The sequence below is a fragment of the Parasteatoda tepidariorum genome, chromosome 2 (assembly GCF_982258835.1).
Source record: "Parasteatoda tepidariorum strain Cologne lab strain chromosome 2, Ptep-v5.0, whole genome shotgun sequence".
In the NCBI taxonomy this organism is placed as follows: domain Eukaryota; kingdom Metazoa; phylum Arthropoda; class Arachnida; order Araneae; family Theridiidae; genus Parasteatoda; species Parasteatoda tepidariorum.
Window position 1 is genome coordinate 77250072 of NC_141756.1, and position 14011 is coordinate 77264082.

The 14011-nt window shown below is 26.3% G+C and overlaps 1 protein-coding gene across 3 annotated transcripts in view; it reads right to left on the reverse strand.

Moving 5' to 3' along the window:
• LOC107454120 (cubilin-like) overlaps positions 1–14011 on the reverse strand; it is a 338300-nt gene that overhangs the window by 107054 nt on the left and 217235 nt on the right. For all 3 annotated transcript variants that reach the window (XM_071177702.1, XM_087157548.1, XM_071177704.2), the window contains one exon: positions 235–347. In XM_071177702.1, coding sequence (XP_071033803.1) covers positions 235–347 — 113 coding nt within the window. The remainder of the gene's footprint in view (positions 1–234; positions 348–14011) is intronic.

A 14011-nucleotide genomic window follows, 5' to 3' on the forward strand; every position in this document is an offset into this window, starting at 1 on the left:
TTAAGAGTTTTTATCCTCAAAATATCATACCGCTGTTAGGAATATATGGTCTCAATTAGTCTGGAGAATAGTCGAAAGTTAGAGTCAATAATAGCTATTATCAATATTTGCATATTTTACAATGTCTTTCAAGAAAATTAGAGTATCAATAAAATATTGCACCCAATTAGTCTTCTTCAAGAATATTCTATGAAAAAGTTAAGTGGTTATTAAGTCTATAATTATTAAACTTACCATATGATATTCCATTTGATATAAGAAAAATAAGTGCAGGAATGGCTCGATAGAGGGCAGCAGTCATCAACTGCCATCGCTCCATTCTTTCTTTAAAATCATCAATTATAATTCTAAAAAGAAGAAAAAAGCTAATTAAGAAATACGGCGTGTCATTTTTATGACAGTGTTAAAAATTTATTGAGTATTATGAGATTACTTATTTCATACAATATAAATTTCTCTGATGATATATGATTAAAGAATAGCAAGTCTGAAATAACAATCCTAATATTTAACATAATTAATTCATGGATAAAATGATAAAATAACTCTGAATAGATATGAAATTTATATTGTAGTTTTCAAACGGAATTTCAGTTTCATAAAATTTAAAGATCTATTATATTATGTAGTATACCATTTATGAGCTGTCTATTTATTTATTTATTTAAAAAAAAGATTTTTTTTTCTTTTTTATAAATTGTAAACTACGTGAAATGTTTTTATTCAAAAGTATTCTAAGGAAATTATCAAAAATTAAATGTTTTCGAAATGATAATTAATTTAAAAAATTCTACATTTATAATCGATTTATATTGAAAAAAGATATAAAAAAAAGCCCCTTTAATAGTTTAGGTAATAAAAAAAGTATAAGAAAAATTACAAAATTTTACAACATTTACAAATTACAATGACCATATTTCCTGGCTAATTTCACCAAATTATAATCAAAGTGGATCCGTAAAAATTACAGAGTTTTTTGGTGTTCTCATCAAGCCAGTAGCATGGTGAATTTTACCATATTCTGGTACTTATGCCTATACTATTTTTCTAAGTGCAGAATGTAATATTAAGTAAAAAAAAATAATTCTTACATAAACAGGCAAATAAATAACTGGTACAAAACTCTAATTTCATGTCTTTGAGATTCTTACGCACACTCATAAGAATCTGCAACAATCGTTGATTTAGTTTGTTTGTTTATTGCTGACATTGACATGTATGTAAATGTATCAATAAAATTGTCTTATGAGCAGCATAAGCAATCAACCAGATCCCGATAACAGAGAAAAAAGAAAGCATCTATGACGTAATATATCAATTAAATATAGATCTTAGTATCTGAGATTATGTAAAAATATCCCGTATGTAGAAAGGTTTGCGGGTAAAGTAAATTTGTCAAGTTAAGAAGCGTAAAGTAAATTTGTCGTATGTGCAACATAATCATTCATTTCACTGTAAAAGAGAAACGAACCAACTATAATGTAATTTGATCACAACATTTATGCGGGTCCGTGTAAAAAAAATTTTTAATTAACAGGAAAACAGAATATCTTATACACACTGTAAGGAATTCCGCTGAAAAAATTACGGTATAAAGTACCGGCACTTTAGATGCATTATCCGTAAAATTTATTTTAATAGTAGAATATTAAACAGTAATTTGTGCTGTAATATTTGTTTAATTAGAGTGATTCTGTGATTTTAATGTAATTAATACAGGAAAAACTACTGTTCTTAAAATTTTTTGTCCATCAACATGCTCCAGTAAAAATGGTTTTTACTGTGAAAAGTACCGGCATCCTGAATGCCGGTACTTTTTACCATACTTTAATGATTGATTTTACGGTACATTTAAACTTTATCGCATAAGTCAAATACGTAGATAATAAATATTTTTAAATGCGCATACTTTTTTAAACGTTCAGAAATACCTCGGAAGCGCGTGCTCATACATTAAAAATATTATTTATTGTCAATTGCGTTAAAAAATTATATCACTTGTAATAATCAAAATTAAATGACAGAGTAATTAATAATGCCAATGATATTTTTTGTTTCTTAAAGCTGGAATAGTTTTTACATTTTTACATTAATTACTTACATATTGACTACAAAAAAAAGTATCTAAATAAAGGAACTTAGAAATTAACTTAAATAATACTTTTATTGCAAAATATATATATTTTTAATTTTAATAGAAGTCTAATATATACTGCCATACAAAAATAATTTTATTTAAATAATATGTTTCAAATATATTAAGTATTCGAGTAAAAAAATGTTTGAGTAAACAATTAATTCAAATATTAGTATTTCGAGTAAAATAACTATACACTGCCAAAATGAGATTTTTCTAATTTGCCTTTAACCCCTTAAGGATCGTTTAATTTTCAAGAAAACGGTCATAAAAGTGCCTATTTTTTGGCTTTTGTATATGTATTACGTACTTGATTAGTGCTGCAACTAGTTTAAAATAAACTAACTATCTACAATTACCTTAGAAATTTCCTGGTACTGCCATCTGGTGTGTAAAAGGAGAAATAAAATGATTTCGGGGCAAAAGAAATGTATTAGTTTTATTGTTATTGGCGCATTACTACTGAACACTTCTGCCCGTCAATATCACGGGAGCGAGAAATAGAGGGTGAAACCTCACCTCGTCATTTTCACGGGAGCGAGAAGGAAGGGGTTAACACGTTGAATGCCACGCTAATTTTACATGGCATGCTCGTCTGGCCACACGGTAAATAACTACAAACTAAATTTGCAAATATCGACAGATTTTGCTAGTTTATAAAAGGTTTAGCATGACATATCTGAAAAAAGTGGTGAATTATATAGGCCCACGAATTGTTTAAAAATAGTGGTGGATAAAAATCTACTAAATTGAATTTATTAAACCAAGAATCACAATAATTAAGTAAATCTTGAATAAATTTTCTGCAATTCCATAAAAGAGTGTAAATTTTGTAGTTCTATATCATGTTATACGCTCTCAGCCAGCCGTTTTTCGCTGCCTAAATGTAATTTCAGTGTCAGCCACCGGTGGTTGACGCGGCCTAAATGTAACTTCAGTATCAGCCACCGGTGGTTGACACGGCCTAAATGTAATTTCTGTGTCAGCCACCGGTGGTTGTCGCTGTCTAAATGGAAAGTCCAGTGTCAGTACCAGGCTCAACGTGTTAGTGATGTTGATGATAAGTTAATTTAGATTATTTTAAACAGAAGCTATAAGAAGTAATTTTAAACTCATTCAAATTTCTAGAGAACTTGAACTAGCGCTTTTGAGAATTAACAAAATTTAAAAATCCAAAAACGGTCACTATTAACAAAACTGAACAGTGTTTGTAAAATTTAGCTTTAAGATAATTTAAAACAAAAATTAAGTATTTTAAAAACTATTACCATCTATTTTTTTAAAAGTATTTTTCAAATTTAATAAAGTTCACACTTTCAACACTTTTTCTCAACACTTTTGGATCTTAAAATTAGTAAACGCAAAACATAATTGCATTAATATGCAAATAACTATTCTTCTTACTATAGAGCTATAAAAATTTCTAGTAATTCGAAAAACTGGCAAAATTGTTAAAAAAAGGAAAAGTCTATTTAACTTTTGAAATCTTACGCTTTCAAATATATTTGTACAATAGCAAATAACCATAATAATTTCTTAAGTTCAAAATTACACATGAATTATTGAAAAGGTTGTGATGAAACTAATTAGTGCAGTGTTACAAATACTTTCCGAAAAAAATTAAATTAATTCCCCGAAAATAAAATTGTCTTAAGAGTGTTTTTTTATTTATCATAAATTAGAATTTATATTACTAATTTGGTCTCAAGAAACACAATGCAATTAGTGCTGACATTTAATAGGTTTAATTTTGCTTATATTTATGTAATGAAAGTATACTATTTTTTTAATTAAGAAAAAAGTTTTATGGCATTTTTCTTCATAAAAAAATAATATAAATGTTATTTGGTATAATTTATCAACATGATTTTGAAAAAAACGGAATAATTAAAGAAGAAATCACGGAAAACAGATTCCATGCTTTTTTCTTCTTATTATTCTCATAAGCATATAACAATAATTAAAATTCTCACAAATAATGACAGATATATTCTCTAAAAATATTCAAACGGCTGAAAAAAATTAGATTTTGATGTTAAGTAAGAGAATAGAAGGAATTTTAAGTTTGCGCTGTAAATAATTTATGCGAACATTTATTACATAAAAGGATGAAAAAAAAAACAGAAAAAGGAAAATAAATAGGGATGAAGTGTAAAAAGGTAATAAATTATTTATGATTGTTTGCCGTTACGGCGGGTAGATATTTGAATTTATCATTACAGCAACCATATATTTTAAGTTGCTAGCATTATATAAATCTATTTAACATGCACGTTCTTTTTTAAATGCAGGTAAGTTAGATTTTTCTTAAAAGGAATATATTTTTAAAGAATGCATTATATTCCTAGGATAAATTTTTCATTAAATAATAAATATGATACGAATAATGTTTTACTCTACTTATCCCCCTATATATATATATATATATATATATATATATATATATATATATATATATATATATATATATATATATAGGGGAGAGTCGGGTAGCCCCGCCCACTTAAGTAGTATTGCTTACATTTCTATATAATATTGAGTATGTTTCTATTGTTTTACCATCTAATTAAATAATGCAAAAAGAATAAACCAAAAAAAGAATAGTTTAACTTAAAAAAATAGAAATTTAAAAAAACATGTTTTTCAGCTCGTTTCAAAGTGTGTCGGGTAGCCCCACCAAGTTACAAAAATTATGTTTTTTGACTGTTTTTTCAGGTATAAATGACAGTGACAAAATGTATTGACAATAGATAGACCTCATTTATCATTTTTATCACAAAATTATTTTATTTATTACATATTTATATACTTTTAGTGAATTCTATCATTTAATAACAACAATATTTGTTGTTAAAAATGCATATAACATATGAAGCAATAAAATAATAATCTTTGCAACCGTACATTTGTCGACGAAATGAAATTGGGCGGTGATACCCGACATTCATGTGAGCGGGGCTACCCGAAATCCAATTTTTTCGTAAATTTGTAATTACTCGAACAATGTTTCACATATAAACTTCTTTCTTCGTGCAAATTAAACTTAAGACTACATACTTTAATGCTGCATGTATAGAAAAAATTATTTTTTTAGTATTAAAATGAAGTTTAATCGAAACATCCAACCAATTTTTCTTAATTTCAAGACTACTGTATTCAACATATTTTCAAAACTATTATTTACCATGTTAACAGCTGCATAAATACTTGAAACTTTGAAAATAATCCTTTTTTAATATAACAATTAATGTCCGATGGCCCATTGATTTGAAAAAATATTCCATACATATGAAATTGACCGTGGGTGGGGGTACCCACTGGGCGGGGCTACCCGACTCTCCCCTATATATATATATATATACAAAATAACTGAAAGATATAATCTCGTACTCAGCTCACACGATTATATCTACAAATTACAGTGCTGTCTAATATTGCATTAATATAGCCAAAGCAAAATATATCAATACAATAGTGTCAGGAGCACCAAAATTTTATCTTTTATTAGAAGTGATATATATTTTATTTATTTTGTTTTCTGGCTTTTTATTTATATTTTGTATATTAATTCTTTATCTATTATTTTTTATATTTAAATTTTTTAAACTTTTAAGTAATTTTACTTCTTATTTTTAACAGATATTTTTTCCTCGTTTCTTTGTTAATCTCGTCTATTTATTTCTTTGTTGTGTTTTTGTTGTGTTAAACCTGTGAAAATAGACCTGTTTCTTCCTTTTTATTTCTTGTGCAAAAAGTTGTTACTTACACTTTTTACTTCATTTCATCTGTCGATTATGTTTAAAATGTCAAAGTTGGCCATTTCATTAAAAGATTGGTCAAATTAAACCATTTTTAACATTTGCTGGGAAAAAAATAACTTACTTCTTGTTAGTTTTAAAAAATAAAATAAAAACTTACAAATCAGATTGAAACATGATATTTGCAAGTTTTTCAAATCAGATGTTTATAGGTAAAAATAATCAAAATTTTAACTTCAAAAATAGCATTAATATAAAATTTGTCTGAAAATTTATTTCGTAAACATTTTTTGACACTTCTATACATTTTACAACTAATTTTTTCTCAATTTACCCGTCTAGTGTGTAAAATGTTTTTCCCCAATAATGCTAAACTTTTCTCTTAATTAATTATCAAAATTAGCAAAAATTTAATTTTTTGTACTGTATTACAGTATTACGTTAATTTAATGAATTCACCAAAATAATACTATTCACCTTGCATACTATAAACATTTTAATTACTTAGCATTGCACAATGCGCAAAATAATAATAATAATAAATAAATAAATAAACGAACCATCCTGAATAACTTTTTATCTAATGATCAGATCTTCACGTTTTAGGACTCAATCTTCATGGTTTGAGGGGGTCACTTTAAATATGCTAATTAATTAGTGCCGATACTAATTTAATTTACGAAATCAGACTAAAAAATTAGACTTTCTGAATAATATATCTTCTTTTTTTCCTTTTAACGGATTCGGATTTCTGACTTTTAAATTTAGGTGGGACTGCAATTTGGGTGATATATGGTCTCAATCATTAGGTCAGGAGAGTGGTCCAAAGTTTGAACCCCTAAAAGTTAAAGTTGTTTTTTTGCGTATTTTGCCATATCTACCGAACATTTTAAGCTGATAGAAGCATTTTTGCACTCAATAATACAATTTTATCTATCACCGGAGGACATTATATTTCAATTTATGAGGCTTTTCATACGTACTAATAATTTCATAACTTTGTTTGCTGTGGTGTACTGTAATATGGAGCTTCACGCTCAGAGTTTTGATTGTGGTTCTTACCACCTGTACAAATATCTATAACTGTAACAATAAGTGAGACGATTGTCTCCTAACAAAGTAGATAGTTATCTTTTGTAAGGTTTACGAACTTTACAGTATTGTTAAATTAGTATCTCAGAAAAAAAAATGCATGTTGTAATAGTAATGTTTTACAGTTTGCAGTGCTTCTAAAATATAAAAATGTATATTCGGCTAATTTTGTTCAGTTTGCAATACTTATATAACAGTATACTTATATTACATAACAGTGCAAACAGTTAGAAACACTTATAAAAAATAACAATGTGCGTTATCTTGATGGTATTGATATTTAATCTGCAGTATTTGTAAACAAATATGTTGTTCTGGTCATCTTGTTCAACTTGCAGTAAATGTAAAACATAAAAATGTATTTTGTTCCGGTAATATTACTAATTTTGCTGTAATTCTGAAATATAAAAAGTAAGTTGTTTCGGTAATGCTGTTCCATTTGCAGTAATTTAAAAACATAAAAATTTGTTATTCTGGTAATGCTGTTCAATGCAGTATCTTCGCAAACTAAAAAAAATTTTTTTTTACATTTCTTTACATTTTCAAGCTAGGGACTCCTCGAGCATTTGAAGATGTAAAATTATTACACTCATAAATATGTTGTTTAGAAGAAAAATAGTATTAAGATTTGTCCATTAAAATATCTAATAATATCAAATATCTTGTATACCACCATGCATTACCAATTGTGTTAATTGCTAAACACAGCACGAGCTCTAAACATGTAAATTAATCAAAAATTAAAATATTTACTTATCAGTATAAAACATGTAAAAATTCTCATTCATAACTTATTGCTTTGAAATTGTTATATATTATCATGAATTAAGCAAAATTAAACAAATAAAAGGCACTTGTTATTGAATAAGGAATTAACGTTTAAAAAATAATTACATGTTTAATAAAGATACAATTGTTTAATTTAAACAATTATGCAGAAACGTCGCGCTCCCTTAGTGAAAACCTTCAATCTTTTAATAAATCAATATCATTCCATTTAACTTTTGGCAAAAAAACGGAAATGAGTTTTAAATTAGATTGAAATATCATTTTTAAATTAAAAATATAAGCATGCAAAATACTTGCCGCGGAGTTATCAGTGACGGACGTTAAGCGCTTTAATCAGAAGTAAATGTTTCCACTTTATATACTCTATGCAAAAATAAACAACTTGGGGATAAAATCGCTGATTAAAGCGTTTAAGAAATGCATAGAAATGAGTTAATTAAAATTCAACGCTAAGCCTTCCGGAGATAAGAACGCGGGATATGATCAGACTCAGATGAATTTAATCTCAACATAGTTTTAGGATTTTTAAGATGATGGCGTGTGACACTTATTAAGGAATTTTTTTCATGATTAAAGAATTCTGGAATAACGCTCTAAAAGAAAGAACACCGACTGAAATTGGGAATAAATGATGGAAATCTCGCGGGTTTTAGATCTTTTGATATGCGCGCCATTTACGGTAATGACTTTTTAATATTTTAAACATTAAATATTTATCGAGTTTTTATAATTTTAATAGTTATTTATATTATATTTAAGTTGTAGCTTCAATATTTATTTATTCAATGTGTTGCGTTTCATACTTTATTATTTTTATTTTAGCGTTTAATTATTTTTTTTACTTTATTCTTATTTTCAAGATAATTTTTCTTAAGTGATGGGAAATAGTTTAATTTAGCGATAGTAGATTGCTTGAAATTAAGATTTTAAACATAGATATAAAATGTTTTTATCAACCAGTGAATAGTACTATTGGATTCAAAAAGTTAATTTTAATTGAGTTGACATTGATAATTTGAAAAAAAAATGATTTCTCTACGTCAAGGAAATGTTTTTAAATATTTTAAAAGAGATTTATCAAAAATATTTTCTTCTGCGTTTTACTATGCAAGCGTCTTCTGCGTTTTACTATGCATTTCAAAAGTGTGGGAACTTTTCTCAAATGTATGAAACGGAAGTTCGGAACTTTTCAAAATTGCAAAGACCATTTTGCTTACAAACTATATTATTGTAATTTTGAAAGAACTTTTGTTAAAATTCAAATAGAAAATTAAGCTATTCAAATTAACGTTTTGTTTTCCTTCATTGACTTTAAAAATTTGGTTCTTTTTCATATAAAATATATTTTAACTTTCCTTTTATTATTCTTATAGGATTTATTATTTATTTATTATCCTTTGTCAGTTCAGCCTGAAATGGTAAAAATTGCATTTAAAGTATATCTAAAGTATATTATTGTATCTTTTTCATTTAGGTATAGACTATCTAGTATCTTTTTCATTAAAATATAGACTATCTAGTATCTTCTTCATTTAAATATAGACTATCTAGTATCTTTTTCATTTAAATATAGACTATCTAGTATCTTTTTCATTTAGATATAGGAATATAGTAATATAATATATTTGCAATGAAAATAACAATTTATTAAATTAAGGTGTTTTTACTCATCCTATTTATCATCTAGACTAGCAGAATCATTAATAATTTAATTAAAAACTTTATTTAGTGCAGTTAGAGAATAAATAAAAATAATTATAGAAACATAATCTTTTATTAAACCACACTAAGTACATCTAAAACAATTTACAACCTTTTAAATCAATCCAATATCGTTTTTTTTTTTGAATAAATTAAATATAAAATAAAAAATACTCGCACATGACGTTTTTGATATTGGCATTGCCTGTTTCCTTATTTCATAATTCCTCTTGCTCTTGTCAGCCTCACTAAATTTTATTCTTAGAAGTCCAGACAAAGTTAATGTCATACCACAATGGGCATCACTTATTTCCAAGCTCTTAAAATTTCTTTAACTTCTCAAACTTATTTTTTTAATCATTTTTAATTGAACTTTAATTAAATTAAACTGATTATTATTATTTTGTACAAAAATTATTATTATTTTATAAAGAGCGAGTATAAAATATTTATTATTCCTTAACAATCAATGCAACGGCTAACGTTTTATTTCAATACTAATGTAAGACTTATTAATTACCCAGACTTAGTGATTGTGGGGGGGGGGGGGGCGTTGACTTTATCTCTAGCTCCGTTATCTTTCGGTAAATCGCCAACCATTGATCTCTTCCCATGCTCCAAACTGTCAGTTGGGAACAATTAATTCACTTTCAATTTTGAATTATTGGAGATTGAACTGGGGGCGTTTGGGAATCTCAGTCCCAACCGTTGAATAGATAGATATATTTTTACATAATATTCTTGATCTGAACAGAATAATTTTCCTGATCATTTTGAGGGATTTTTTTCTTTATTTTTATAGTTTTTGAATGTGACCATATTCTATTTAACATTTATTTATTTAATATTTTTTTTCATAATGGTGTTATTCATTTTTCTGGGATAAATTTCTCTACGTCATATCCAAATTAAGATGTAACTAAAACGGCCAAATATATGCTTAATACTACACTGATGCTACCTCAACTAAACACTAAATTTTACTAACCACCCCCATCATATAATAAACTAATTTTTGTAATTTATGTATTCGGGATGCATATTCAACTATTTTCTTTAAAGGTATAAAGAAAGTAAATGATTTTTAAGCTTCATTACCACCATTTAGTATTATAGAAGTAATATAATAAATAAAAATAAAAATAAATATTTTTTTTGGTAATAATGAATAATTACAAGAATTGTTTCGTAATTTTCTAATTGTTAGATCTGGACAATGACCCGTGGAGATGAAAATATGATAGATATGATTTGAGAGAAAAATACTGCGAAGTATTTTTGGTGGAATAAGTAAAAGTGGTATCTGGTTTAGAAGATCAAACACAGAACTTTACAAAGCATATAAAGAACCTGATGTCATTAAATTTAATAAAATTCAAAGGATTAAATGGGCAGAAGAATGGAGGATAGCAGGACAACCAAAAAAGTTTTCAGTGCCGGGCCAACAGGCACAAGAAAAAGAGGACGGACAAAAATAAGATTTTTAGAATGCCTTGAAAAGGACATACAAGTTTTGAGGATTATAAACTGGAGAACCTTGGCTGAGGGAAGAATGTCTTGGCATAGGCTTGTTGAGAAGGCCAAGGCCTCTTCTGGGTGCCGTTCCAATGAGAAGAAGAAGTAATTTTTTAATGTAAATGAGAAACCAGCACGGTATTTTTTTTAAATGAAACTCCGTGCCAATTTATGACGATAGGCACCACTTTTTGTTTAGTGAGTTAGCTGGTTATTTTGTAATTGATATTTAAAATCTTTCGATTAACCGCACCCCCTAAAACGTAGTCAGGTTTTCCATGTTAGCTGATGACGTCAGAATATAGGGCCAATACGACTCCCGTCACCTTTTGATACAGTGAAAGCATCGGCCGCAAGCAGAACAGAAATAAAAATTTTCAAAAATAACTCCAAGCACTGGCAACAAGTATTGTCTCATACCACGTTGCTATAGCTTAACTTTCAACACACCATATTAAATATTTTCATATAAAAGATTAAAAATTATCGGATTGGTGCAGAATTAGCAAACTTGATGACAAAAAAAAATGTCAACTGTTTGGATTGTTATTATTTTGTTTCAAAGACTATTCTACAGTATTTAATAATTTAATTTCATAAGATTGTTTTGCTTTTGATTAAACTTTTCATTCGTCATGACTATTCAAAATGATCAAGATTAGCGACTGCCCTACGCATGTATGTTCTTCATTGTCTATTTATGTAAAATTACCTTTTTTGAAATAAATCTGATGAAAAATAAAATATCAATTTCATGAAAAAAGCAAAAATAAATAAGTAATCAGATTAATAGAGCTGAATTTCTATCATACTGTAAAAAATTTCTGATAAAATGTATATATATATATATATATATATATATATATATATATATATATATATATATATATATATATATATATATATATATATATATATATATATATATATATATCTATCTATCTATCTATCTATCTATCTATCTATCTATCTATCTATCTATATATATATATATATATATATATATATATATATATATATATCTATCTATCTATCTATCTATCTATCTATCTATCTATCTATCTATATATATATATATATATATATATATATATATATATATATATAGATATATATATATATATATATATATATATATCTATCTATCTATCTATCTATCTATCTATATATATATATATATATATATATATATATATATATATATATATATATATATATATATATATATATATATATATATATATATATATATATATATATATATATATATATATATACCTAACCAACAACTCGAAGACTTTTCTCAGTTAAATGCGAGCTCTGGCCGAAATCGTTTTTTGAGACAATTTTTATTCTCAAGTCCGTGTTGAGCTAAGAAGCTGAGCCCTTTTAATCTTAATTGTTCAAATTATCTTATCACTTTTTATGTTTTTAAACTATATAATCCGGCTTTAATCAAAAATCATTAAAACAAACAAAAAGAAAATTACTTCCATTGAGACTCAAGAGGTAATGCGCTTGATTAAAAAAAAAAGAAAAATAATTGCTTTTAGGAAACTCTGCAATGAGCTAATAAATAGAAAAGCAATTAGTTATACGCCTCTGTCACATATAGTTTTAAACAGATATGCTGTTAAGCAAATTTTTGCAGTAAATAATAAACAGAAAATAAATAATTATATTATAATAATTTATTACATTATATTGTGCTTATTGAGTTACGAGAATAATAAAATAATAAATAATAAATAATTCAAGATGACATAATTTTCACTTAAGATAGCAACGGAAATTTTTTTAATATAAGTAAAATATGATTTTTATTTGAAAGTAAAATGTAGTTGTCTAACATCGTAACTATAAAACCCAAATTTTAACTAATAATAAAAAGTAATGTAGTTTAAAATCTAATATTATGTATTTGTCACCTAATAATTCAAACCTTTTGAAATCTCACTCAACCGGGTGAAGCATCATATACTAAATATCAATAAAAATAAGTACCTTCGCTTAATAATTTGTGATGTAAAAATCACCAAGGTAAAATAAATCGCCAGATGATGCATTGTTGATATAACTATGACGCATTGTTAATGCAATATTGATGAAACTTTCGCCTAGTTCGTCTGGCACACACTTAACGGATGGGAACACGCCTCACTTTTTCGTGAATTCAATTAATTCTCAATAAAATTCATATCCTAAACAGATTATAATAATTACTATTTACTCATTATTAACTTCATTTTAAATATCCGGTACAACACAGTTATTATTTAGCTATACATTAGCAGAGTACAAACTGCGTTTTATATATACTTTAATAATATATATTTTAGCTGGTTGCGTAAATTCAATTTATTTGCATAAATAAGTACACATTACGTCTCGTAATAGTTTATGTAAACTCAGACTGAACAATCAAGTTTCACGAAATCAGTTTAATGGCTTCTCGACAAAATTCCATTGGTTAATGGCAAGTATATTAAAATATAACATAGATTCTAAAGTAAATTCTATTGATTTGGCATTACAACGAGGGTCCATGTTATTATATATTAATGTTATTTTATAATAATGTTATTTTATATTAATGTTATTTTATATTAACGTTATTTTATATTAATGTTATTTTATATTAATGTTTAATTATATTTTCTTATTTAACATAAATTTTTTTTCTTTTCGTTTTAATCACGCCAGAAAAAATTAGTTAAAATTAATGGGAAAAAAATCCTTTCGCCCATTTGACATATGCAAAATATAGAAAATATAGAAAAATATAGAATATATATACCATTTTAAATTAAATTTTCTCAATGGACTGCAAAATTGCTTCCTTCCGCAAAATCGGTTTTTTAAGTGGTGTTTCGAATTTTTTAACATAATGAACTATGATAACACTGGGAGAATTGTTTTTTTCCTGTTCCATGGGATTTTTTAACAGATCTTCCCTTGAGCCATTGATTCTCAAGTGTTTTAAAATGAAGAAATTGCGATAAAGAGAATTTCGTTTCAA